General features: G+C 46.8%; 8 protein-coding genes across 12 annotated transcripts; 4 read left to right on the top strand and 4 right to left on the bottom strand.

Moving 5' to 3' along the window:
* Positions 1 to 170: 170 nt before the first annotated feature.
* On the bottom strand, positions 171 to 2,355 carry LOC117135448 (cell wall protein DAN4). Of its 2 annotated transcripts, XM_033295628.1 has the most exons (4): positions 2,263 to 2,355; positions 2,148 to 2,209; positions 1,882 to 2,081; positions 171 to 1,822 (listed from the first exon to the last, which is right to left on the bottom strand). In XM_033295628.1, exons 1-4 carry the CDS (start codon positions 2,309 to 2,311, stop codon positions 292 to 294), a joined length of 1,842 nt encoding a protein of 613 aa, XP_033151519.1. In that variant the 5' UTR covers positions 2,312 to 2,355; the 3' UTR covers positions 171 to 291. The 2 variants fall into 2 exon arrangements, with proteins under 2 accessions (XP_033151519.1, XP_033151518.1); XM_033295627.1 differs by having other exon boundaries at positions 1,882 to 2,209.
* A 7-nt stretch (positions 2,356 to 2,362) lies between these two features.
* LOC117135449 lies at positions 2,363 to 4,887 on the top strand. Of its 3 annotated transcripts, XM_033295629.1 has the most exons (12): positions 2,363 to 2,454; positions 2,517 to 2,778; positions 2,839 to 3,028; positions 3,079 to 3,424; positions 3,491 to 3,627; positions 3,681 to 3,777; positions 3,848 to 4,035; positions 4,099 to 4,181; positions 4,240 to 4,287; positions 4,345 to 4,432; positions 4,487 to 4,608; positions 4,662 to 4,887. In XM_033295629.1, exons 2-12 carry the CDS (start codon positions 2,670 to 2,672, stop codon positions 4,766 to 4,768), a joined length of 1,515 nt encoding a protein of 504 aa, XP_033151520.1. In that variant the 5' UTR covers positions 2,363 to 2,454; positions 2,517 to 2,669; the 3' UTR covers positions 4,769 to 4,887. The 3 variants fall into 3 exon arrangements, with proteins under 3 accessions (XP_033151520.1, XP_033151521.1, XP_033151522.1); XM_033295630.1 differs by having other exon boundaries at positions 2,517 to 3,028; XM_033295631.1 differs by lacking the exon at positions 4,662 to 4,887 and having other exon boundaries at positions 4,345 to 4,427; positions 4,487 to 4,586.
* Positions 4,758 to 9,844, bottom strand: LOC117135447 (potassium voltage-gated channel unc-103). Its single transcript, XM_033295626.1, has 15 exons — positions 9,756 to 9,844; positions 7,484 to 8,358; positions 7,179 to 7,422; positions 7,056 to 7,126; positions 6,883 to 6,993; positions 6,668 to 6,822; positions 6,491 to 6,611; positions 6,308 to 6,428; positions 6,128 to 6,246; positions 6,018 to 6,072; positions 5,818 to 5,953; positions 5,619 to 5,758; positions 5,205 to 5,398; positions 5,048 to 5,142; positions 4,758 to 4,995 (listed from the first exon to the last, which is right to left on the bottom strand). The coding sequence occupies exons 2-15, from the start codon at positions 8,348 to 8,350 to the stop codon at positions 4,857 to 4,859; spliced, it is 2,568 nt and encodes an 855-aa protein (XP_033151517.1). The 5' UTR covers positions 8,351 to 8,358; positions 9,756 to 9,844; the 3' UTR covers positions 4,758 to 4,856.
* On the top strand, positions 8,895 to 10,605 carry LOC117135450 (gamma-soluble NSF attachment protein). Its single transcript, XM_033295632.1, has 7 exons — positions 8,895 to 9,012; positions 9,074 to 9,141; positions 9,325 to 9,440; positions 9,501 to 9,695; positions 9,763 to 9,833; positions 9,900 to 10,254; positions 10,428 to 10,605. The coding sequence occupies exons 1-7, from the start codon at positions 8,948 to 8,950 to the stop codon at positions 10,464 to 10,466; spliced, it is 909 nt and encodes a 302-aa protein (XP_033151523.1). The 5' UTR covers positions 8,895 to 8,947; the 3' UTR covers positions 10,467 to 10,605.
* A 349-nt stretch (positions 10,606 to 10,954) lies between these two features.
* On the top strand, positions 10,955 to 13,286 carry LOC117135485 (cofilin/actin-depolymerizing factor homolog). The gene is made up of 4 exons (XM_033295704.1): positions 10,955 to 11,084; positions 12,582 to 12,772; positions 12,847 to 12,952; positions 13,016 to 13,286. The coding sequence occupies exons 1-4, from the start codon at positions 11,082 to 11,084 to the stop codon at positions 13,160 to 13,162; spliced, it is 447 nt and encodes a 148-aa protein (XP_033151595.1). The 5' UTR covers positions 10,955 to 11,081; the 3' UTR covers positions 13,163 to 13,286.
* A 38-nt stretch (positions 13,287 to 13,324) lies between these two features.
* LOC117135484 (integrator complex subunit 1) lies at positions 13,325 to 19,704 on the bottom strand. Its single transcript, XM_033295703.1, has 3 exons — positions 18,387 to 19,704; positions 17,346 to 18,325; positions 13,325 to 17,291 (listed from the first exon to the last, which is right to left on the bottom strand). The coding sequence occupies exons 1-3, from the start codon at positions 19,702 to 19,704 to the stop codon at positions 13,428 to 13,430; spliced, it is 6,162 nt and encodes a 2,053-aa protein (XP_033151594.1). The 3' UTR covers positions 13,325 to 13,427.
* A 339-nt stretch (positions 19,705 to 20,043) lies between these two features.
* LOC117136238 (CCR4-NOT transcription complex subunit 11) lies at positions 20,044 to 21,069 on the top strand. Its single transcript, XM_033297023.1, has 4 exons — positions 20,044 to 20,383; positions 20,442 to 20,581; positions 20,642 to 20,807; positions 20,863 to 21,069. Exons 1-4 carry the CDS (start codon positions 20,138 to 20,140, stop codon positions 20,992 to 20,994), a joined length of 684 nt encoding a protein of 227 aa, XP_033152914.1. The 5' UTR covers positions 20,044 to 20,137; the 3' UTR covers positions 20,995 to 21,069.
* Positions 21,066 to 23,530, bottom strand: LOC117136231 (inner nuclear membrane protein Man1). 2 transcript variants are annotated; one of them, XM_033297011.1, is made up of 2 exons: positions 23,344 to 23,530; positions 21,066 to 23,088 (listed from the first exon to the last, which is right to left on the bottom strand). In XM_033297011.1, the coding sequence occupies exon 2, from the start codon at positions 23,076 to 23,078 to the stop codon at positions 21,126 to 21,128; it is 1,953 nt and encodes a 650-aa protein (XP_033152902.1). In that variant the 5' UTR covers positions 23,079 to 23,088; positions 23,344 to 23,530; the 3' UTR covers positions 21,066 to 21,125. The 2 variants fall into 2 exon arrangements, with proteins under 2 accessions (XP_033152902.1, XP_033152903.1); XM_033297012.1 differs by having other exon boundaries at positions 23,356 to 23,530.
* Positions 23,531 to 23,581: the final 51 nt, after the last annotated feature.

Genomic DNA, 23,581 nt, shown 5'->3' with positions numbered 1-23,581 from the left:
GAACTGTAGGAATGGAACGATAAGGCCGATGCAATATTTTCGCCAAACTTTCAATGGCCTGCCAACTCAGTCTAAAATTTGAAAACAACTATATATAACTATAGTACGTTTTATAGTACGTTTTAAATTAGGGAAATTTTAAGGATTTCTCCCGCAAGTAAACACTTTATTTTATGTATTATTATGTATTTGGTGCTTAAAATGTCTCTGTAAGTATAAATATGGGTTAAGACTTTAGTTTTCTCAGTTCATTTACACAATGTATAAGCATGACTTGAAGACTATATCAATTTACTGCTGATTTACTTTTTTAAAATACACCTCAATGGGCAGCGACGGTATGAAATTATCGTTTTCCAGGTGCGAGATTTTTCTGGACCTTTGCGGCTTTGACCTTGCCTTAATATGGGGCTGCCTCATTTTTAAAGTACCACTGGAAATAGTCATAATGGCCGATTCTGTGACCAAAGCGTGTTTTTCTTCTGATAAACCATCGGCGCGAGATTTTGCCAGAGTATGACTTATCGCCTGCGTTGCGTTTCGAACGATAACATTGTCATCGACCTTAGTCGATTTCCGGGGTGTTGCTGTTGTTCGGCGCTTAAGTTTTTTAATCGATTCGATATCGGTATCAGCTGTTGTGTTTTTCGCGGCTTCTGGCATTGCAGTGGAGTTCAAGTGCTTGCGCCGTTGGTAAATTCTTTTCGGTAAACTCTTTTTGAATTCTCCCATGGCTTTGCTGGAATCTGTAGAATTTCTCGAAATCTGCACCGGAACCTTTTTGGTCGATGCCAAAACTCGCAGCTTTCTCAGTTTTCTATTGACGTTTGTTCTTCTTCTTGGCGTTGTGGGCGTAGTTGTTGTTGTAGTCGTTTCCAAAGTGGTGTTGTTGTCAAGAACAGCTGGAGTCGTTAGATTCTGAACGTTCTTCGGCGTTTCCCTAGTTGTAACCAGGTTTTTAAGATGAAGCTTCAAAAGTTTCAGTTTAGTTTCAATGCTTGAAGAGAAGTTTTTGGTCGCTTTCAGGGACTTAAGTCTATGCTTATAGGATCCTGTCGTAACACTCGCCGTGGAATAGACGTTCTGAACGGGTTGCGGAGTTGTCCATATCGGGGAATCCTCAGAAGCCACAGCTTCGGTTGTTGTTGTGCTGGAGGTAGTGGGGCTAAACCAGCTTGGTCGGGTGCTATATCTGTACTCCATGTCCAAAGCAGTGGTTTTCCCCGGAAAAGTGAATTCAGTCGTCGTGGTTGTGGTAGTTGGAGGCGGTGTGGTGTGCTGAAACCGTTCGGTGAAAAGCTCATGGGGCCTTTCCGTTGTGAGTACTTGATGACTTGGGCGAAATTGCTGGTCTTGTGCTGGAGATTTGGCGAGTTTCGATGCGGAGTGGGGCAGAATCACGTCGTCAAGGGTGAAGTAGGTGTGCGCAACGTAGTTGAAGTAGGGCAAAGTTGTTGTCGTGGTCACCGGCAGGTCACTGGTCATGCTCTGCGAGCTGAATTGGTCCTTGGCATACTCCTGGAACGGAATCTGGAGGCAGTTTTCGCGGCACTTCTTCCAGCCGTCGTTGGACGCGTGGGTTTCGGAGTGGTTCCACTGACTCGGAGCGCCAATGAGGCGTTCTGCGCCCGGAAGGGTTCCCGTCGTGAGGGGCACAAAGGCGTTGACAGGGGCTGCACTGAAACCAATAGGTGCTTTTACCGGAGGGGAACTGTACTCAATCGTGTTGAGCGGGGCCGCAACGAAGTCCACGGTGGAAGTAGCAGTGGGCATGGATGTGCTCTTGAACCCATTGACTTTGCTCAAGTCCCTGAAGATGCTCCTGAAAGAAATCCACCATGATTATACGTATGCATTGATGATATGTGTGCTGATATAGACCTCTTCGAGTTCGCATAGGCCTCGTGGAACTGGACAGGTGAGGGCACGTATCGGGGCAGCATGTGCATGTTGCGCATGTAGTTTTTCAGGCGCATTTTGCCCACCAGGATCGGGGTCCTGGTGTTGTACCAGTAGAACTTTCGCATGGCGTTCGGGTGCTGTCTATAGAGGACGATCGCTGGATGATCCACGGGCCACATCTGAAAGTCGATGCGGGCGTTCAAACTTTCGCTTTTCCTGGCGCGGAATCCGCTTCGAATATTTACCTGGCGTTTTGGCCTCATGTAGCTGGCGGATGTTTTTATGCTGAGCAGTATGTACAGCAGTCCTGGAGAGAAGCGGGTGAGCCTAATTCGAATTTATTGATTTCAACCTCCATACCAGTGGTCATGTAAATGACAATAATGCTTCCTTTCACTTTCCCCAGCATCTTGAGCGAATACGTTTGGCTGCAGACAGTTCGAGACTAGCAGCATTGGTTTTCCATCCACAATACTTGCTACTTGGCTGGGAATCAACGAGATGGTCGACTTTTCAGGGGAACATCCATTTGCCAGATCACTCACACTTGTGGTAAAAGTGCATTCAGTTTTCTTAATATATATATTCAATATATTACGATTTTATCCGCCTAGGTACCCGAGTGAATGATTGTTGCCAAGTCAGTGCCCAGATGCTGCATCCAAATGGTGGCGTGTGTGCTATGGTGCATAAAACGCAACGCTTGGACAAGCCCATCTTCGGCTATAATTGTTGCATCTTTATAATTGAATACACTCTCGAAAGGTATGCACACTTTCGCAGCCCAACGAACCGATTCCCTCGCATCTCTGATACCCATTAGTGCATCCGAACCTTGCGTGCAGTATGCAGTTGCACACATTTCCAAAGCTACGAGTATGTTTTCTTCTTATCTCTCCATTAATCTAAGCGACATTCTGCGATTTGGATAATCAGAACTTGCGTGCATCCCTCGGTATTTAAGTAAAGGATGGACACATATTTTCGAATTAGTCACGAAGGAATCGTGGAAAGGATTTCATGAATACGAAATGTGGCGGAAGGCAGTAACTGCTCTTCGGGGATTTATCAGATCGATTGGGCCGACTTTTCTGGGACTCTTAAGGTCTTTTGTGGAGAATAAAGGGTAAGTTTCATCGATCCGAGGGTTCGATAAAAAACCAGCATTCTTTGCAGGCTGCTTTGGATTTTTGTGCTCGGCATTTCTGGATGGAGCACGGTTTCCATATTGGTTCTTCTAAAACACAGATACGAAACGGACTCCACGACAATAGGTGTGTCGACCGCCTACAGTCGCTGGATAAACACCTTCCCATCTATAGGAATCTGCATAACAAAGAACCGAGCGCTTAACGAATTCAAGGCAATGATGCGGGATCATTTCCAAGAAGACTTTGCCTTCGCCTTCACAAAAATGATATACGAATTTGCTTTTATCAACCCCAACAACATATTTACGAGGGCGCCTACCAAGAATACAAGTTACCCGTACGATTTCGATATCTTGGAAATAAGAAGAAAGGTGTCGCATGGATTGGATGTTTGGATTGGGATTGTATTTTAACTAAACCACCATTTGCACTTCTAGATGCTTCCAACCAATTGCACTGAATTCTTTGAAGAAGTATACTTTCGTGGCGAATTGGTGGCCAACTGCGAGGAGATATTCAAGTTTCATGTGACGGAAATGGGCTACTGCTTTCTGGCGAACAATCTGTTGGACTAGTACGTGTTAGCATTTAGTAGTTCCAATCGCGAATTAATTATGCCTCCTCCAGCGACAGCATCGATGAAATGCCTCTCAGGTACTCTTCGCTGGACAACAAGCGAAATCTGCGACTGATCTTGCGATATTCTGTTATGTATAAGTATGAGGTGGGTGTGATACGTTGCGCTAGGCTAACAAATAGCTGGCTTTGCCCACAGTAACACTTGTGCTCCTTAGATGTACGTCAACAGCCCCGAGGATCTGCCCTTCTTCAATTCCTTGACCTATACCATCTCCAACGACAGCATAACATACGCCTTCAACGTCGAGGAGATTCACAACCACGAAGGTGTCATCGATGAGCCCATTTCTCAGCGGAAGTGCAAGTTCCCCAGCGAGACTTCCGTCAAGGGGTTTCCTTACAGGTGAGTACCTGAGTCCTCAGCCGGAGTTACCTACTCCTGCTGCTCCTCTTCTGTTCCACGCAGCTTCTCGGCCTGCATGTCCATCATCCGAAATGAGCTTGAGATGACAGCTTGCAACTGCTCTCTATTCAACCCCGAGGATCGCAGTACGTGAGCCACTTGAATGATGAAGGTGAAGACTCCATTACCCTGTTTCTTTTGCAGACGACAGTCTCTATTGCGGATTGCACAAAGCGGATTGCTTGATTAAAGGTGACTAAGACTAAGACTCTGAGCGACGAAATCCGTTGTCGATGTTAATAATTTCAGCCGGCGTGACAACCAGAGTTAAGGAGTACGTCGGAAGCAATACGGTTTGCCTGCCATCCTGCGTGGAGCAGCAGATAAGTCTAGTGGGGTAAAGGCCCCAAGCTAATGTGTATCCTTGCTAATGCCCCTTCTTCTCTGGCAGGGTCATAACTGAAAATCAAACAATATACAAGAATAATGAACAGGTCACCGAAATCCAAATAGTCTCTCCACCCACGGTGAGGTATGAAAGAAAGGTCACCCAGACCAAGCTGGATCTAATAGGTAGGCCTGCCGCCCGACCAGTCACTTGGGACTAATCCCGAATCCCTTTTCAGTCGGCATCGGAAGTGTGGCAGGACTCTTCTTCGGCGCCTCCCTGCTGAACCTCTTGGAGATCATCTCGTACTTCATTAAGAAAGTCAAGACCGCGATTTTCGGTTAAGACCTTTATTGCTTTTCGCTTTTTAGCCTCGCAACAGCTTGTGCACAAATAAATAAGATAATTCGGATTGGGCGAGCATAAGTGAGCCCTAATTATTATTATCGAACAAGTCAAGGTGATAGTTTGCGATTTCGTTTTCTATAAAGATATTTAGGTCTCGGGAGTTATCATTCTTAACTTTATGCACAGAAGTATTAACATTTTGTTTCTTATAACGCAGCCCGACTCTGAAAAGAAGTACGTAAGACAGCATTCGCCCGCAACGTGGTATTCGCTTACATTCTTATAGAGGGTATGTCAGGAGAGCTCCTCATTTTGTCGGAGGACTTTGCTCTCAGGTAGCGGTGCTTGATGTCGACGCCAGAGTGCTCGTCCTGAAAGGAACAGGATATGGCCACCAATCAGTTAGGCACTGCAACGAGGTCCGCTTACTCACATCTCGCATGTTGTAGGTTATTACCAGGTTGCTCACGAAGCTCTCCAGGAACTCCGGATAGGAGTCCAGCACGTCCAGCAAGTCGTCCCTGTGCAGCTTGTGGATATCACAGTATGTCAGTGCTCTCACCACGCCGTTCGACTTTCCGACCGTTGGGTATATACACGGATTCTCGCCAAATATATCGTTTTTACCTTGAGCAAGAGGAGTTTTGATTAATTATCAACTGCAAATGCCAACGAACTATAACTTCTTATGCACGAGTAACTAAAGCAAACTCTGAATGTACTAAATGTCTAGCATGCAACTATATCTCTATAGCACACAGTTCATAACTAGAAAAGAAGGTAGAGAGGGTCGTATTTATGAGTTTAATTTCATGTACGACAGTTGGTTCGAAATCGCTGAACTCACCAAGTACAACAATATTGCCGGCTCTCTGGATTTCTATGGATCCCCTGGCTATGAAGTACAATGAGGTGAGCACATCTCCTCGGTGGACTAGGATATCGCCAGGCGGGGCATGGGTGGTTTTAAACTTAAGGGAGAACGCTCTGCAAGTTCAAGCACTAGTTCATTTTCCCTACTGACTCACAGGCACACACAAACTCACCGCAGGCAACCAGGACTGGCCTCCGAGAAAGCGGCGCATGTCGTCAGTAGCTTTCTGTTCAGGTGCAGGCAAATGTCGGCTTGCAGGCACTCGGGGAATCCCTTGAGCAGCGAGTTCATGTCGATGCCATTCGTATCTGAAAGGGCAGTGGGTTATTAGTGGATTAGCAAGGGAAGAGGCCGGAGGTCAGATGATATTACAGGTCCAGGCGTGCTGAAAGTACTCCTCCAGTCTCTGCCTCAGCGGGTTCGGTATCTGCAGAAGAGGAAGGTGCTCAGTTCTATGCTTATAGGATGTGCGTGCTCGGTACCTGGTGAAAGCGAATGAACTCCCTAACGCGCAGCATTTGCGTGTGATATCTGGCGGTTCCCGAGTACAGCCTTTGAATAATGGCAGATACGTTTCCAAAAATACTTGCATACATAAGAGCTTGGGGGGAAATTAAAGGTCTCATTACACGTATTTAAAGAAATATATCGAGGTTGCCTACATCCAACGAGCATCACGCAAATAGTGAATGCCTTTTCAGCATCAGTATTCGGTGCCACATTGCCAAATCCCACGGAAGTGAGCGAGGTGAACGTGAAATACAAAGCCGTGATATAGCGCGACTGCAAGAGGATCGGTTTAGAGTCATGCGGATTACGAGTAGATGGGCGGAGGGAAGCTCTACCTTTATAGAGGGACCACCAGTGCGGTTGTCGAAATAGGGTTCTTGAATATCGTAGGCCAACGAATTGAGCCAACCGATGTTCTTGGAAGCGATAGACTTTTCCGCATTTCCAATCGCATACCTTAAATAGAGTCAAGCAATTCCAAAAACAAATCGACTATTATCAGGCTAGTTTACCATATGCATGCCAACCAATGGGCAATCAAAATAAAGGTCGCCATCAACAAAATAAGAACTGCAGCTCCGTATTCCGAATAACGATCTATTTTTCGGGCCACGCGAACGAGTCTTAAGAGTCGAGCTGTTTTTAAAAGTCCTATTAAGGTAGTTGTCTGAAATGCGGAGTGCAGGCATTAATCAATTCCATGTAGGAGTGCATAGATGGGTCTCACCTCGTCGGTGTCACTGCCCACCAGGAGCAAATCGAACGGAACGGCGGCCACGAGATCGATTAGGAACCAGCCGCTCAAATAGTGAACTGCTATACGCCCAGGATGGGATACCTAAAACGAGTGTGGATTATTCAATTTCCCCATTTGAGAACTCCAACACGCTGACCACTGACCACTTCGTCCTGCGAGTTGACAAAGGTCGTTCGAAAGTTTATTATAATGTCCACAATGAAGGTAACGTCCACTGAAAAGTTCCATTGATAGCTAAACCCACAAAATGCAGCATTAGTGCTCACCAATCAAATCGATGATGACAATCGGATCGGAGTTGATGTATTTGCTGTTCCGCCGCTGGTAATCCTGTTCCCCAAGCAAAAAGGCAGCCACGTAGGGCGTGAAAATGGCCGTGTACATCACCAGGATCAATATTATCCAATCCCACACAGCCTTGAAGGGCGAGTAGTGCAGGAGGGTCCACTTGTGGTAGTAGTTGTTCTGCAACTTCTGGTCCAGCAGTATGTTTCCGCCCAGTGAAGTAATCTGGTGATGGAATTCAATAAATATAGCACTTAAATCGGCGGATTCTGATATATCTGCATACCATGTCGTTGGGATCCTGCCCCTTCGGCTCGCTTTTCGATCCGAGCAGAGCCTCCTTGTCCAGCATGTCGTCGTATGAGTTTCCCATCACGTTGTCCGTCGGCTTTTCGGCTTGGTTGTATTTGAGGTTCTTGAACATGCACTCGTAGGAAGTGCCCTTGTGGGTCTGGAAGAGGTCGGCGTTATTTTTACGCAACGGATCGTAAGAGCAGAGGAGATCGCACTCCCGCCGAGCGGACACCTGATAGTTCTTGATGTACAGCTTCTTCTTGTCGCACTTAATACATTTCTTGAAACTTTTCTGCTTTTTGTGCTGACTTGGCTTGGATTCGAGTGGGATACTATTCGTTTCGACTGCATTGTCCCCCTTCAGGGGCTTCACTTTTTTCAAACACTCCCTTTTGTTGTTGATTTTGAATAGAAGAGGCGAAAAGAAGCAATCTGCCGTGGTTTTCGGGCCTGGCCTTTCCTTCGATTTCCCACCAGCCTTCAGCTTTAGGGCTTCGTCATCGTTAGTGGGTCGAGTCCTCAGGAATTTGTGGTACACCAGAGTGTTGTGGTCGGACACGTTTTTGGGAAACCGCGCCAAACTCTCCTTCTTGTCGTCGAACATGCTGGCGTTAATCAGGATATCTGAAACGAAAACCTGCTTCTTTTCAATCTTGTTCAGGTTGCACATGAGCGAGAAGAGTTCCCTCTCCACAAATTTGTTAGATTTTGCAGGGCAATTGCGCTTGAATTCCTTCAAAGGCGGTTTCTTGGCCGCATTGTCGTTAATATTGTTGTTGGACATGTACAGCTCGCATTGCTGCACTATTTTATCCAATTTTCGAATTTCGCTCAGTTCCACGCAAGATTTGTGGGACATTTTTAAGTCTGCAAAATATAGAAACGAAAAAGTGTTGCAAATTATAATCAAACATTCGCAAAGCTCAGAATATCCGGATTCGAAAGCAAATTCAAATAAATCTTCGCTTAAAAACATCTTAATTACGAATCTAGAATTTCCACTTACTCCAGATTGAAATTGGCGAAAACTGCGATTTCTTACCTAATGCACTTTCTTATTTATTCGCAAATCAAAACAGAACAGGTATGACATGCACACGGAGAAATGAGGAGTGGAAACTTATTCTTAATCAATTAAAAACACTTCAATTCGATCTTTGTCGTTACACATACTCTTTTTTTAAGAAATATCATAGATAGATTAAGAAATGAATGGATATTTGTTAATACATGACATTTTCATTTCGAAGTCAACTGCTTTATAAGACCAACTATTTTTTTCGGTGTAATAAGGCTTTGGTTTTCTAAAATTTTCAGACATGCGTACTGCTTTCGGTTTTCAAAGTTTCGAAACCACCGTGATTTTCGAACCATTGTTATTTTCCTTCTCGCATTCGGTCACACTATTATCAAACGTAAACAATTGATTTTTCCTGCAAAACAAAAGTTGTTGAAAATGTCGGGAATCGCTGCTAAAAAGATTGCCGAAGCGGAGGACCTGGTGAAACAGGCCGAGAAGAGGTATCCCAACAGAAATATCCTTATAAAAGTGTTTCCAAATACAACCCATCTTTCATTGCAGCTTGAAGTTGTCCATGCTGAAATGGGTTCCTGATTACGATAGTGCTGCGGATGAGTATTCCAAAGCTGGTGAGTTTTACAAAGAAGGTGTGACTAATATCACCTATCTCTAAAAACATTATGACATCAATGAGATATGTAAATACTATGAATTGCAGCCAAAGATTATCCCAAAGCATCCATAGCTTTCTAGATACATACACACATATTGGTGTACATTTATGTATCTTTGTTGTACATTTTTAATTCCAGCCACTGCATATCGAATAGCTAAAAGTTATGACAAGAGCAAGGAGTGTTTTCTGAAGGCCATCGACGCCTACAAAAACAACAAGTCCTGGTTCCATGCTGCAAAGGCATACGAGCAGGTGAACTTAAATTTAAGTTAATATATAAGTTAAAACCCTCTAAATGTGCACATATTCTAGATCATTTTGCTGTCTAAGGATGCCGATAAGCTACACGAAGTTGAGGAATACGCCAACAAATCTGCGAGTTTGTATCAACAGCACGGTTCCCCAGAGGCAGCAGCATCCGCCTTGGATAAAGCCGCCAAGTTAACTGAATCCAAGCATCCTGACATGGCTTTGCGTTTCTATCAGCATGCTCTAGAAGTCATAATGGTTCGTCCTATTTCACACTGCTCTAAGCGTCCATTCTTTAACTATTAATTGTATACTTACCCGACAGATCGAGGATTCCGTCCGTCAAGCAGCCGAGTATGCATCAAAAGTTTCCAGGATACTGGTCAAACTAAGGAGGTATGTACCTATGATCGCAACGAATCACTTTGGGCATACTTAGCTTATATCATCCGATCACTCCAGGTACGACGAAGCCACGAATGCGCTCAAAAAGGAGATCAGTTTGAATCAGCAAACGGAATCCTACGGACAAATTGGACGCCTAGTTGTGGCCTTGGTGATGGTCCAACTGGCTCGCGGGGATTCCGTGGAAGCCGAAAAGACCTTCAGGGAGTGGGGAAACTGCTGCGAGCCGGAGGAAGTGTCCACACTGCAGACCCTTCTGCAAGCCTTCGATGACGAGGATCCCGAGTTAGCTGCTAGGATGCTGGCATCCCCATTCATACGACATATGGATGTTGAATACGCTATTCTATCTAAAAACATTCCACTACCTCAGGGTATACAGATGGAGAAGAAGGCTGGCGACACTGCTGTTGTGAGTACTTCTATTCTTAAAATGGAATTTGCAATTTTCGTTTTGTAAATTTGGCTCTTATTATGATGATATCGATAGACGATTAAATCTATATGTGTTATCGATAGAAGACTGCGCAGTGGGAAGAATTAAACTATATAGCTAACAAGAATTTCGTATTTTCTCTCTTGCAGGAAACCAACGACGCCGAGGACGAAGGTGGCTTGTGCTAAATTTCTTAATGTTCGGTCTGCTTGTTAGTCAAAATATATTTATCGTTAATAATATCGCTTTTAACATATTATATTAACTGTTAAATACAAATTTCATCGCAATCGTTGTACTAATTAATAAATACTAAGATCAATATAATACCACAAACAATTGCATTGGCCTTGGGATGAATTGAAATTGCAGTAATAAATTGTTGCTATAATAAGTGTAAGTTATGTATATTATTCTATGTTCCAAACAGCGAATGGCTTTTCAAATTTGTAATTCTTCAGTTTTATTACACGAAAGTATAGCCCAATTTGTTAATATAAATAAATAAATTAACGCAAACTATACTTAGTATTTTTTAGCACCCTAAAAAAAATTGATAATATTTTGAAAGATCGAAAGTGTGCCATTTCACCGTTCCAAACGCTATGCAAACGACGCGACGCGTCACGACGCATGTTGACACTTTGCGGGCGCCTGACAACCCTAACCTGTGCGAAATAACCGACCAAATTGATTCGTCCGGTTGTTCGTGAAAGAAGGCGGAAGGTTAAACAGTATTTGTAAAATATATACTCGGCGAAGCAGCAATTTGAGAATTGTGAAAGCAAAAAACTACAGGAAAAATGGTACGTACACTTGGGACTCTCGTTCAGATTCCGTGGTAAAAGCGGCCGGTCATTGTGCATTTTTGGGAGCGAGGTGGAGTGCGAATAATGTCTTCGATTCGATGAATCATATAAGCATCTCTCCTTTGAAATCTGTATATACATACATATTTAGATAAGTGTGTATATATCAATCATACATATATTTCCACTTTTTTTTGCCTATATGTTCGTTGGCCATATTCGGGCATATACATGGTCATGAATGTGTGCGTATACATATATACCAAATTAGTCATTGGTAGCAGCGGATATTACTCATTTATTGGAGTGTTTCATTCTTCTCAGCCGCCACTCACACTCATAACTGGCAAATTCGCGAAAGGCAATCGCGAAAGAATGCTCCAAAGTGGCAGCTGGAAAAATGGAGCGATTAAAAATTGAAATGTTGGAAAGAGAAATGCACACACATTGGATTTTCATGTCTATACATATATATATTTTTACACACTTGCGCGTGTGTGGGTATACCGCTTTTTTTATATTTCGATGGCTATAAATATGTGCGTATGTATGTATCTGCGGGGCAATGCTTAATGCTTATTTTCTCGCAGACACAAAATGTGTGTACATATGTACGTCCATATTACCATACAGAAATATGTATCAATATATATCCATATATGTATCTGCAGGCATACATATTTAAGGTGTGATCGTTTCCTTGCCGCCTTGCGGATGTACATACATACATACACATGTACGTATTATGTCTGGCTGTGTGTGTGCAGCAGACGGCTGTTTGCATGTGGGACGATTTTGATTTTCTCGACATTTTCCGAATATTATAGAAAATCGGGCATTTTCCACCGTTTTGTGAGCGCAACGAAAGCGTGAGGAAACAGCCACCTCCCTTTTAGTTTTCTTTCTCCCTTTTGTCGGCTTGTTCTCACCCTTAAACTTGCCGGCACTTGTGAACTTACCCTTGAACTTTCCGAGCGCCGGGAAAAAAGGAAGGAAAATCTAGCTGTAAATGGTGCCACGCCCACCACTCCCAGCTAAATCGGCGTGCCAAGTGTGCGCACGCCTTAACCGGTAAAAGTTCTGCGGTGGCAATGCAAATAAAGTAGCATAAATTATTTACCTTTATGTTTGTTATTGCCGGCAATCAAAGAAATAAAATTGCAAAGACGAAAAGGGACGGATATACTGTCAGCTGAAGGTGGGCAGTTATGTCTGCTAGTCAGTTACATACGCACATATGTACATCAGTGAGGAACAGGGTGCCTCGTGTCTTATGTGGGCATAAAACATTGAACTGCGCTTATTGTTTTTACAATTCAACTACTTTGTTGTACTTCATGAACATTTGTTTAAAGGGAGTACTTGGGGAAACACAAATAGAGCACCCTGTATCACCGCACATACATGCACACACACTTGCCGTTGACAGTTTGGCGCGCATTGAACATTCAAAATACATTCTCTGATTTGCATCTCTACCTTCTCTCTCTAAAGGCTTCTGGTGTAACTGTGTCTGATGTCTGCAAGACTACATACGAGGAAATAAAGAAGGACAAAAAGCATCGCTATGTCATCTTCTACATTCGCGATGAGAAGCAGATTGATGTGGAGACTGTGGCAGATCGCAACGCCGAGTACGACCAGTTTCTAGAAGATATCCAGAAATGCGGACCTGGAGAGTGCCGGTAAGTACCGCCGCTAGAGACACCCAGAGCACTCAAAACTAACCTAATTTATAAACATCTATTCGCTTGCACAGGTACGGACTGTTCGATTTCGAGTACATGCACCAGTGTCAAGGCACCTCTGAGAGTTCAAAGAAGCAAAAGCTGTTCCTTATGTCGTGGTGTCCCGATACTGCCAAGGTATGTGAATAGCCAATGGCCAAGCAAGGGCGCAGAACTCATTTCGATATCACACACCCACAGGTCAAGAAGAAGATGTTGTACTCCAGCTCCTTCGATGCTCTCAAGAAGTCGCTCGTGGGCGTGCAAAAGTACATACAAGCCACTGATCTTTCCGAAGCCTCCCGGGAAGCCGTCGAGGAGAAACTCCGGGCCACCGACCGCCAATAAACTGTACGAGCACTGTGCATTGCATTTAACAAACAAGGCATGCATGAAACAGCGATGGAAACACGTATCCTGTTGAGATCGCCAATTTGTATGAGAATTTTCTACATAATTTGTATTTTCAGTAGAAATAAAGAATGAAATATTTAACTTGACCAAGTCGCGTTTCCAATGTGGTAAAAATCTCGTACCGCAGAATACACTTTATTATTAGGAGCTAAGATTACAATGTACATAAGATGACGGTTCTAACTTATAGACCGAACGCTTAATAGCCATGCTGGATCACTAGAGTCTGGAGAACCTTTCTGATCTGGTGGCCAGTGTTCAGGCACGACTTCAAGCCCAGCGAGAAGGCCACCGTTAGGATGTCGATTGCGTGTTCCTGCAGCAGCACCGACATCTCCGGTAGATTGTCGATGGCCGTCGCTGCCACAGAGGAGTTCTCGTCCCGCAGGCACTGAATGTAGGCGTTGAGGGTGCACAGGTTGATGTCCGAGTTGCCGGGATTGTGCTTCAGATGTCTGATCAGGATGATGAAGGCGATGGACCGGATCTGGGCACTTGGCGAGAATATTAGGTTGAGCAGTCGTTCGAACAGCTCGTTGATGAATACAAATCTCTTGGAAGTGAGGCACTCCAGCTCCTGCATGGGACCCAAGACCACGTCCTCCGTGTTGGACTGCTTTATGATCTTGACCAGATCAAGGAAGTGCGGCGATATGTCCGTGTAGTTCGACCGGCTGTACGAGCCCAAGGTAAGAACCGATAAGGGACCCCTACTGCTGCCCGCATCGATGGGTGTTTGCGGGTTCACTTCGATGGGATCCTCGGTTACCACGGGCTTGGTGGCCGATGGCTTTACATCGAAATGCTCATCCAGATCGTACTCGTATTTAACTTCCTCGTCGTCCAACTCCGTCGCCGAGTGCGACTTGTGCTGCAGCAGGGCAACGGCCTGGACCAAAACCTGCAGTTTGCCCAGTGAGGTGTATTTGGCAGCCAATTCCTTGAGGATGCCCACGTACTGTTCGATGAAGAGCAGAGCACTTGACGGATTGTAGTTGATGTAGGCCTGGAGCATCTGCACAAACTTGTTCAGCATTTGGCAGGCCTCCTTTACGTTGCTGTGGTGCTTGAAGAAGTTGAAGTAGCACGACAGCGTGTTTTGGATCTCGTTCTTGTACGCCTCCTCAAAGATGGTTGGTTGCAGCAGCTCCAGCGTCCTCAGGATCTGTACAAATCGGTGGAAGTGGTGCTCCTCGCGCAGGGCCTTCATGCTGAGCTGGGCGCGACCCTGCATAATGGACGACAGCACGCCCAGCTGACGAAGGAAGAGCAGCGGGTGGGAGGCAGCCAGCTTGCGAAGGAGCAGCTCGGTGTCCGTGGACAGGGTTTCAAAGTCCTTTTTGCCCACCAGACTGCCCAAGCAGGTGATCAGATTGTTGGACACCTTGTCCGCCTGACAGCCCTTCAGATTCTGCAATTTGTACGCCTGCTCGCCGGTTTTGCTCGGTTTCAGAAACTTGATGCGCGGGTACATGATGTACATCTGCTGGAGGACCTGCAGTTTCAAGTAGTCGGACACCGAACTTTTCTCCACGTGCTCCATTACCTTGACCATGAGGTCTCGTCGCTTCTCTGTGAGCTTAAACAGTAGGTTCATTCGCGAGCAGAGCTTGAAATCATAGTTCTTGCTGTCCAGCTTGACCTCGGAAAGCCCTTCGTGCAGGATGAAGTGGGAGAACGGCTCCAGTTCAGAGGGCCTCAGCATGAAGAAGGCATCCGGCCGTACGTTCTTCGACATGTACTTCTCACGGCCCTTCCACAGCTTCGGATTGGTGGTCAGCGCCTCGAAGTAGTTGAGGACCGTGGCGTAGTCGTAGTCTTCATGGAAATTCTTGAACAGGTACTCGGCAATCCTTTCGATCGTGTCCCAGTTGGTTTGGTGGTTGATCAGGGACAACAAATAGAACCTAAACTCGCTGCACGACTTTGAGAACAGAAAGCGCTCCTTCATCAGCTGAGTGGAAACTATCTCGGGATCCATTTCGGACAGCCAGTCAATGAAGAGCCCGTTGTGGAAGAGCTGATCGCTCTTGGACTTGGCCACGGTCTGGCAGTCCTTGGTCTGATCGAAGCTTTGGACGATCCCCCGGACGATCCTCTTTCTTGCCACCAAGGCGGTATTCGCCTTGAACTGCTGCAAATAAATCTCGCGTGAGTTTCTCAGCATGAACACCAAGCTCTCATGATAGAGTTCGGATTTCTGCAGCAGGCTGGAGTCGGCGAACGTGTGCTTAAACATACTTAAGTTCTTTTGGAGAGCGTTCTCCAGGATGTGATACTTGTCGCTGTGCAGCATGCAGCTGAAGAAAGTCCTTAGAAATGTGCAGGCGTGACGGCTCATCGTGACACTGCAACCCACGGCCAGCACCTCTGTTATGGCGTTAACCACATCCGCTTTATTGCTATGAGGGCTTGCTAGCATGTCCAAGAGTTTTTGAATCAAAGATCGGCAGTCACTTCGCGACTCAGTCAACTGGTCGGGCTGCGTGAGAATGGTTTGGGCCACCTCCTTGGTGGCCAGGAAGTTAGTGGGTCTATTATCCGAGTCTGAAGAATCGTAATCATCAATTTCCACGGCCTCCTGAATGACCACACTGATCTTGGGCAGATCTGGCACGGTCTGCGAGTGGGAATGCAGATCCAGGGCCTGTACGGTGTAGTGCCCATTCTTCGCACCCCGCGCCTGCTGAATCTCAATTAGTTGCGCCAGATAGGCCTTGTTCAGAATGGCATTCTTCACCAGATCAAACTGCTCCAGTACAGCGGTGTCCAGCATTGCCAGCAGCTTGGACATCGAGTTGACCGGCGTGCCAAAGTTTTGCACAAAGAGCACGATCTGATCCGGCGTTAAGTCGTTGAGAGCCGCCTCAATTAGTCTGTCCACCGAGGAGCGGATCATCTTCAGCTTCAGCCAGTCGGGCAGCAGTTGCACCTGCTCCTGCGGCATGCTGGGCAGAAAGGCCACGGGCGCTGGTCGTCCGGGCGGAAACCAATAGTCCAAAATGGGTATAGATTCGGGCATGTTGCTGTTGGAATAGGTGAGCAGGATAATAAAGGCGTGTATGATGTTTATGTGGAGCGGTAGCTGTACTCCATCGTCAAACTGAACCATAAGCAGGTCCGGATACTCGGTCCACTCGTACGGTTCGTGGTACTCCCTCAGCTTAATTATATAGTTATTAAACATGACGAAAAGGCACTTCAGTGTCTGAATGCGGTTCTCGTCGGGCACATAGTCGTAGTCCTCCTGCGAAATGATAATGTGCTGAAACATTGTGCTGCGCTCTACAATCAGCTGCGCCATATCGATGACATGATCCAGCATTTCGTTGACCGGATCGTTGAGCGTGTGCGCTGTGATGAACTGAATGTACGCCATAATCAGTTCCGGGCAATTCTCCACCTGGCAGGCAGCTCGCAGCTGGGGAATTATGAAGGGTTTCACCTCGTAGAAGTGCGGAATTTGCTGGAGCGACTTCAGGAGCCATTCGTTTTCAAAGTCGCCAGAGTGCCTGAAGATTATCTTCAGACCCGAAAGAGCAGCGACTCGCGATTGCTTCACCGTGGACGACAAGCGTCTGAAGATGTAGTCCAACAGCTCGCAAACGATTTGGTGGCTAAGATTGCCGTCAAATATAAGGTTTCTCAGGAAATTGACCAGCTCGGCATCGCGGCTATTCTCCTCGTTGATGATGTGCGCGTTGAAGAGCAGGAACTCGCACAGGCATTGCACTGGGAGATGGCTGAAATCGCCCTCGCTGTTCTGAACCAAGTCGGAAAGCCAAGGCATGGATTGCGTGGTGCCCTGCCTCTGAATTATGTCCAGCAGCAAGTCCGGCTTGCGGCAGCGGCAGAACAAGTGGCCAAGCTTGTAGGTCTGATTAAGGAACTTTAACTGATCCAGGACCATGGACGGCACTTTGCGCGGAGTGCCCATTGGATCCATCAGCATGAGCTGAGTGATCAGAATCGCAGTTTCCTCGGTGATAACAGCATGCGGCGATGTTTGGGCAGCCAAGTACGTCTCGAACTGGAGAATGTGATCCCTTTCCACGGTTATTATCTGAAAAATCTTCATTGTAGCCCCACCAGTTGGTTTATATAATTAAGCACGCACCTGCAACTCATCCTTGGAGGCTGATGAATTGTTGAACTGATTCGTAATACAAATCTCCATCATCATCTTCATCGTGGGATAATGGTCCCAGCAGAAGGCTCCAAACGTGGAGGGGTTGTGTGCGGATATCATAAGCAATATGAGCCACGCCTTCCAGTAAAAAGCGATGATGGCCAGCTTTGGTGGCTCGTACTCCGCAGGCAAGCGAATGTTCTCCGGATGATGGTACTCGGACATGCTGAACAGGAAGTCGATGATGTCGAATTTGTTAGCCTGCACCGCCGGAATATTGGTGGCCTTCATCCCGGAAACTCGCTTTATGACCAGCAGCAGGACATCAAAGGTGTTTGCGATGGAGAAGGGAATATCCTTGGTGATGCCAATCAATATGATTCGCAGCAGGGTCTCCTCGTGAATCGGCGTCTCAGAGATAATACGCAGGATTGCTCCTCGCTCCGGCTCTGACGGCCACTGATCGCAGCGCGAATACTGCTCCGGACTGTCCAGCAGTAGCAGCTTGTGCAACGCCTGGTGGTATTCCGCAGCTGGAATCTTGAAGAGCGTGGGTACTGTTTCGTACATCCAGGACACTGTGTCCAGCTGAATCTGCGACATCTGATTGTACAGCTTGAGCAGCGCATGGTTGTTTTTGGTGTCCCGATTGGTTTTCAGGGACAAACTGGCTTCCCTAGCTTGTGGCGTGGCCGATAGAAACATGCAGAGGCACACAATGTCCACCATGGAGTTGAATATTCGCTCCTTAAACTCGAACATTTCGATTTGCGGAGTCAGGTCCTCCCGCTCACTCAGAAACGTCTTGCAAAACTTGACCAGGTTCACATCGAAGCGCAGCATCCGCACAAGCTCCCTTAAGAAAACGCGCAGGGTGCGCAGGCAATCGTCCCGCTGAAGCAAGAATTCCTGGTAGATCTCCGCCAGATTGGCAGCTGATTGATCAGCAGATGTTTGAAACATTGTGGCTGGAAAAGTTTGAAATAAAGGATTATGATTGCAATTTAAAAAAGAGTTTTTTCCTCTTACCCAGCATGCCCATATTGTTTGGATTCCTGGTGTTGGATAGCTCATTTTGCACGACCAGTTTCATTACAGTACTCAAGATCTCCGGCTGCAGAAAAATCATCTCCTTCAAGCAGGACATGTAGTGGTTTATTAGGGGCTTGGTCTTGAGCCGCATCTTCACAAGCACCAAGAGCACTTCGTTGTCCTGTGTGTTGCGTCCCTTGATGTTGAAGCAGATGTACGAGAGCAATTGCTGGGCGAACTTGACCAGTTTTCCATTGTGGATCCACAGCTCCAGGCGGGAAATGCTCAGACATCGTACCTCTGCAATGCCGGATGTGGTGCACAGGAACTTTAGGAAGTTCCTGGTGTAGTTATCCTGCTGCTGTCGCTTGTTGAGCTGATCCCGAATGGCGTCGCTGACGTGCTTCTGCATCACAGCATCGCTGAATCTGGATTTAATGGTGCACATGGCGTCGGGAATTGGTTCCGATTCGGTATTTAAGGGACTTGCATCCAAGCTCTGTGTGGAATTGTCCCCAGAATCGTCGTCCACGGTCATGCTGTCTCTGTGTGCTTGCCCAGAAGGCAGGGACGTGCTCACATCCCAGCGGAGGAGACTGATGTGTGGCGTGCGGGTTTTAAAGGCTGCGCATATGTTCTTCACGAGCGGGGCACACAGTTCATTGTCCGCCCAGTAGCGCTCGTTAACCGCATCGTCTATGTAGATGCGGAGCAGCACCTCCGGCCACTGAGAAATCTCCATGAATCCCCGGGTCAGGAGATTGGCAAACAGGATGTGCAGGTTGGTGTTGTACCTCATTTTCACGTTGGCCTCCCGCCGTAAGAAGGAAAGCAGCGCGCAGGCCACTATGTCCGTGCAGAATATACTCGGCTGCACCTTGGCCACGTAGATCAGGGCCAGAAGGGCTATGTTGTCCACCTTGGAGCGCGAGGAGCTCGTCGTTGTCTGCTTTATAACGCCACATACAAGCCGGCCCACAGTCTCGCTGTCGTTCTGCTCCAAAGCCGCGTATATCGTCTCGACCACGGTCTCCAGATCGCAGTCGACGGCGAACTGCTCCCACGTCTCGCACTGACTGCTGCCGGAGGACATGTCCGGGGCGCCCGCGTCCTTCAGGTTGCCGCGGAACCGCTTGCTCGAGCTGGCCAGTGCGCTGGAGGCTTCACGCTTGCGGTCCGACGAGGACATGCCCTTAATGGGCAGGATCTTCGACTTGGAGTCATCGCGTACGCTCTTGCCGAGCGCAAAGAGTTCTCCGCCCAGCGGAACCTTCTTCTGCGATCGGTTGGAGCCGCTTCCTTTCCCGCGATCCATTTAGTGTTCTGTTCGTGTATGAAGGTTTTTTCTGTTCATAAAGATGGATAATTCAAGCGCGGTGCATTTTATTTTGCTTGGCGATTTGCAGCCGTGCAACAGTTGCAGTGTGACCAGACTGCAGGCCTTAGCGCTCAATGGCTAACGCATGCAGAAGTCGGTGCAATTGCTCTGATTCGGAACGATGGAAGTTTTGAAACATGCTTAAATATAAAACATTAAACTGTTTTTTTATATTTTAATTTTTATTTTTTGGCAATTGAGTAACCCAAAACCCTGAGGCGCACACTTGCATAAGTCATTTTTCAAATGGTCCACTCTCATGTGCAAATTGTTCTTAAGAACCCCTCAACGCGGTCACACTAAAATTGTTTACAAAATTGCAAGGGAAACATAAAGTCTGATAATTGTAAATTAAAATCAGCGCACCAACATGTTTCTGTCCATCGCCCCGCCCCTAATGGACTTCGAGGACGAGCTGCTCTGGATAAACCAGTCTAACAGCGACAAGGTGGAGATCATCTACGACAAGTCCAACTACGTTACCCCCAACACAAAGCACCTCATCGAGCAGGCTTTCCTCCAGCCACTCAGCCTGCAGAACCAACACATCCTCTTCGACGACCTGCTGAAGCAGAACACGGACATTGCGCGCCAATATGGACTGACCCCGGACAAGGTAAGACTCGAAAGCATTGCTAGATACATATGTCTTATCCTTGCTTTCTCCATCTCAGCTACCTCTGCTCGTGGAAAAGAATCCTCTGATCTCCATTGAGATCCTGCTAAGACTGATGACGACCTCCGACATAACTGAATACTTCAACGTGTTGGTCAACATGGACATAACACTTCACTCCATGGAGGTGGTCAACCGGTAGGAAAGCAAACATCGCGTATTCAAGGCTTCTTTAACATGCTCGTGCTCTCATTCCAGATTAACCACCTCCGGACCTTTGCCCACTGAGTTTATTCACCTGTACATCAGCAATTGCATCTCGACTTGCGAAACAGTCAAGGACAAGTACATGCAATCTCGCCTGGTGCGACTCGTTTGCGTATTTCTGCAGTCCTTGATTCGGAACAAGATTGTGAACGTTAGGGTATGCTCTACTACCACTTCCTCGACTGTGCTTAGTGACTATTTATGTTTTCCAGGAACTGTTCATTGAAATCGAAGCCTTCTGCGTGGGTTTTAGCAAAATCAAAGAGGCTGCTGCCTTGTACCGGCTCATCAAACACTTGGAAACAGGGGAGAGCGCTCTGTCGTCCAACTCCCTAGCAAAGTAGTGGTACTGTTAAGCAGCTTTTAAGTTTAAAGTCTAGTTCATAATAAATCAAATAAAAGGAACAACTCCAGCTGTACATGTAAAACAAATTCGCATTTAATAACTTAAGTATCTAATGTAGAGTTGTGTGTTTTATGAGTGAGTGTTAGCTGCCTCGTTGGTGTGAAAGTAAAGTGGCTCGGCCGAGGGCTTGGGGAAACGGCTCAGGTAGCGTTCCAGTCTTAAGAATTTAATCGAAATCAGGCGCTTGTCGAACCACCAGCCGTTGATCTCGTTGTGAATCGTGCCGGCGTCCTCCTCACTGGCGCAGCGGATGTACACGCAGCAGGACTGCACGTCCAGCTGGACATCGCAGATCTTGCAGCGCGAGCCGACTTTCTCGATGATCGACTCTACGATGGACTGCTTCAGATTGGCCTGGTCCACTTCTGAGGAGTCGAACATGTGCCTAATCTTCAGGCAGGGAGTCGGCGGGTTGGCAATCTTGTTCGAGTTGTCGAAGGCGGGACTCTGCCACTTCTTAACCAGGCCCACATCCTTTTTGTCAACGTTCCTGTTCCACGCAATTGTGCGCATTGCCTTCCCGTCACGATTCACCATACCGAACAGCACACGGCTATCGTTTTTCTCCAGCTGCTTGAGGGCCTTGTTCCAAGAAGACAAGTGCTTTGAGCGCTTTTTGACTGGCAGAAACTTCTCCTGCAGCTCGCTAATGATAACCTCGGGACTCTCCGACTGGGAGCTCAAATAAATTAGCTCGTTTATTATGTCCTTTTGGAACTGGTCGACCGCCAACAGGGCTTCCTTCTGCTTAACTCGGTATATTACTACCGCAACGTATACGATGAGAAATCCAGCGACTATCAAGAGAATCGCACCGATCACGGTGAAAAACCGGGTAACTTTCTTCAACACAATGCACTTGAGCGGCAGATTGGGTTCAGACAGCTCAAAGTGCGAGGTTTGTCCAACATGCTTCGTAGAATCCACAACTTGGATGCTCCACTGCGGATTCTCGGTAATCAGATACTTGGCAGCCATCAAGTTGCTGTGCAGATTTCCTCTGTGAGTCTTTGGGTTGCTGACCATTTCCCGCACAAACTCTCCTATTTCCAAAGCGGGCGACAAACTGGCATCTTTGCAGTGATGCAGCCTGGCTCGCTCGTTCAGATGCCTAAAGAGTTCCTCGCTCATGTCCAGCGCACCCCTTAGCGAATCTTTTTCTATGCAATTCACCTTTTCGCTGATCATTTGCATATCGTTGGGGTTACATAATGTATACTTCAGTGCGGTCTTATCGATGGGACTCTGCTCGAACCTCTTGCCCACATAGAGGACAGTGATTATTGTCAAAAATATTAAGAACAGCGAAATTAGCACTCGTGGTATTACATAGGGCCTGATGTCGGGATTCCTGATGAAGGATTTAAGGTCCGACAAAGCGAACCGAGCTAGCTTATCGTTCCTGGGCGGGATTCTCGACGCCTGGCCAGTGGGATAGTTGAACTTCCGCTGGATCGTGGTGTCCCGAAAGCTGAGCAGTCTATTTACCACGCCTCCGTCGGACAGCTTAGCTTTTCCGCTCGGTTTGCCATAGTTATTCGACGTGTCTATGGCGTACGGCATGGAGCATGGCTGCCGGTATTTGCCATTTAGCCCCAAGCTGTGCGGCGAGCAGTCCCCATCGTAATTGGAAGCCACAACCGGTGGTGGGGCGTACATCTTGGAGGCGGACAACTGAAGCGGGCTTGAGTCGCTCTCGTCGAAGCTGCGATTGTAAGACGAGGAGCCTGCGGTCAGGTCCAGGTCGTTATTGTTGTCAAGGCCATTGGCGTAGTTTTGGGGCGGTTGGGGGGCGTGGTACTGGTGGTACTGTGGAAATGGGGGCGACTCTTGCTGCTCCTTGGAGTACAGCACGTACTTGTTGCTCCTCTTTTTCAGCTTGTCTGCGCGCGTGTGCTTTCTCAACTTCTCGATAAGGACCGCTCGCGTTGTTTCCGTCACCGGAGTGCTGGGGAAGCCGCTCTGGATTAGCTTCCTGTGCAGCTCCTTGTCGCTCAAACTGTTCAAACTCTCGGTTGACATTTTTATCGCTCTGCAAGTGAAAGAACATTTTTTAAAGTGTAGGAAACGCACACTGCAGCACACACATGCATACACAGGAATGTGCATATATAACTGCATAGCGAAGCACATTTTCACAAGCCCTTGAAAATAAGCAGAGGGTTTTCGGCGGCTGGTGGCCAATAAGTTTCCGCTTAGGTCTGATTATTCAATGGCGAAAAATATGTTTACCATTCAACGGACACGGGAAGATGTGCGAAATTTATGCAGTTTATAAATAACATACCTAAACACGTACTCTAGTATATAAAAATCGAACACTTTTGCATCACACCACGGGCTTGCAGTGTCACAGGCCAAAATTACATAAATATAAAATAAACTACCGACGTTAAAGCAACAGTCTTACAACCATATTTTGATTACAAATTTTTACGGCACGGCACATACTAAATTATTAAGTCAAGGGTGCGGCGTGGGACAAAGTGAAACGAAATGGAAATGGAATAGTTTTAAGTGGGCCT

Source organism: Drosophila mauritiana, chromosome 2R, assembly GCF_004382145.1.
Source record: "Drosophila mauritiana strain mau12 chromosome 2R, ASM438214v1, whole genome shotgun sequence".
Lineage (NCBI taxonomy): Eukaryota > Metazoa > Arthropoda > Insecta > Diptera > Drosophilidae > Drosophila > Drosophila mauritiana.
The sequence above is the reverse complement of the archived record's forward strand: the minus strand, read 5'-3'. Positions and strand labels throughout refer to the sequence as shown.

Bases quoted from the DNA above. Each gene is read 5' to 3' on its own strand.
- LOC117135448 (XM_033295627.1), bottom strand. From the start codon at position 2,311: ATGCTGGGGAAAGTGAAAGGAAGCATTATTGTCATTTACATGACCACT. The intron at 2,210-2,262 runs GTATGGAGGTTG...GCTTCTCTCCAG, and splicing joins TGTCATTTACATGACCACTG to GACTGCTGTACATACTGCTC. The intron at 1,823-1,881 runs GTCTATATCAGC...GATTTCTTTCAG, and splicing joins GCCTATGCGAACTCGAAGAG to GAGCATCTTCAGGGACTTGA.
- LOC117135449 (XM_033295629.1), top strand. From the start codon at position 2,670: ATGCACACTTTCGCAGCCCAACGAACCGATTCCCTCGCATCTCTGATA. The intron at 3,029-3,078 runs GTAAGTTTCATC...CATTCTTTGCAG, and splicing joins TCTTTTGTGGAGAATAAAGG to GCTGCTTTGGATTTTTGTGC. The intron at 4,182-4,239 runs GTACGTGAGCCA...TTTCTTTTGCAG, and splicing joins ATTCAACCCCGAGGATCGCA to ACGACAGTCTCTATTGCGGA.
- LOC117135447 (XM_033295626.1), bottom strand. From the start codon at position 8,350: ATGTCCCACAAATCTTGCGTGGAACTGAGCGAAATTCGAAAATTGGAT. The intron at 7,127-7,178 runs GTGAGCACTAAT...GGAACTTTTCAG, and splicing joins TGTCATCATCGATTTGATTG to TGGACGTTACCTTCATTGTG. The intron at 6,073-6,127 runs GTACCGAGCACG...CCTCTTCTGCAG, and splicing joins AGTTCATTCGCTTTCACCAG to ATACCGAACCCGCTGAGGCA.
- LOC117135450 (XM_033295632.1), top strand. From the start codon at position 8,948: ATGTCGGGAATCGCTGCTAAAAAGATTGCCGAAGCGGAGGACCTGGTG. The intron at 9,013-9,073 runs GTATCCCAACAG...CTTTCATTGCAG, and splicing joins GTGAAACAGGCCGAGAAGAG to CTTGAAGTTGTCCATGCTGA. The intron at 9,834-9,899 runs GTATGTACCTAT...CGATCACTCCAG, and splicing joins ATACTGGTCAAACTAAGGAG to GTACGACGAAGCCACGAATG.
- LOC117135485 (XM_033295704.1), top strand. The intron at 12,773-12,846 runs GTAAGTACCGCC...TCGCTTGCACAG, and splicing joins TGCGGACCTGGAGAGTGCCG to GTACGGACTGTTCGATTTCG. The intron at 12,953-13,015 runs GTATGTGAATAG...ACACACCCACAG, and splicing joins GGTGTCCCGATACTGCCAAG to GTCAAGAAGAAGATGTTGTA.
- LOC117135484 (XM_033295703.1), bottom strand. From the start codon at position 19,704: ATGGATCGCGGGAAAGGAAGCGGCTCCAACCGATCGCAGAAGAAGGTT. The intron at 18,326-18,386 runs GTAAGAGGAAAA...AAACTTTTCCAG, and splicing joins AAACAATATGGGCATGCTGG to CCACAATGTTTCAAACATCT. The intron at 17,292-17,345 runs GTGCGTGCTTAA...AAGATTTTTCAG, and splicing joins CCTCCAAGGATGAGTTGCAG to ATAATAACCGTGGAAAGGGA.
- LOC117136238 (XM_033297023.1), top strand. From the start codon at position 20,138: ATGTTTCTGTCCATCGCCCCGCCCCTAATGGACTTCGAGGACGAGCTG. The intron at 20,582-20,641 runs GTAGGAAAGCAA...CTCTCATTCCAG, and splicing joins TCCATGGAGGTGGTCAACCG to ATTAACCACCTCCGGACCTT. The intron at 20,808-20,862 runs GTATGCTCTACT...TATGTTTTCCAG, and splicing joins ACAAGATTGTGAACGTTAGG to GAACTGTTCATTGAAATCGA.
- LOC117136231 (XM_033297011.1), bottom strand. From the start codon at position 23,078: ATGTCAACCGAGAGTTTGAACAGTTTGAGCGACAAGGAGCTGCACAGG.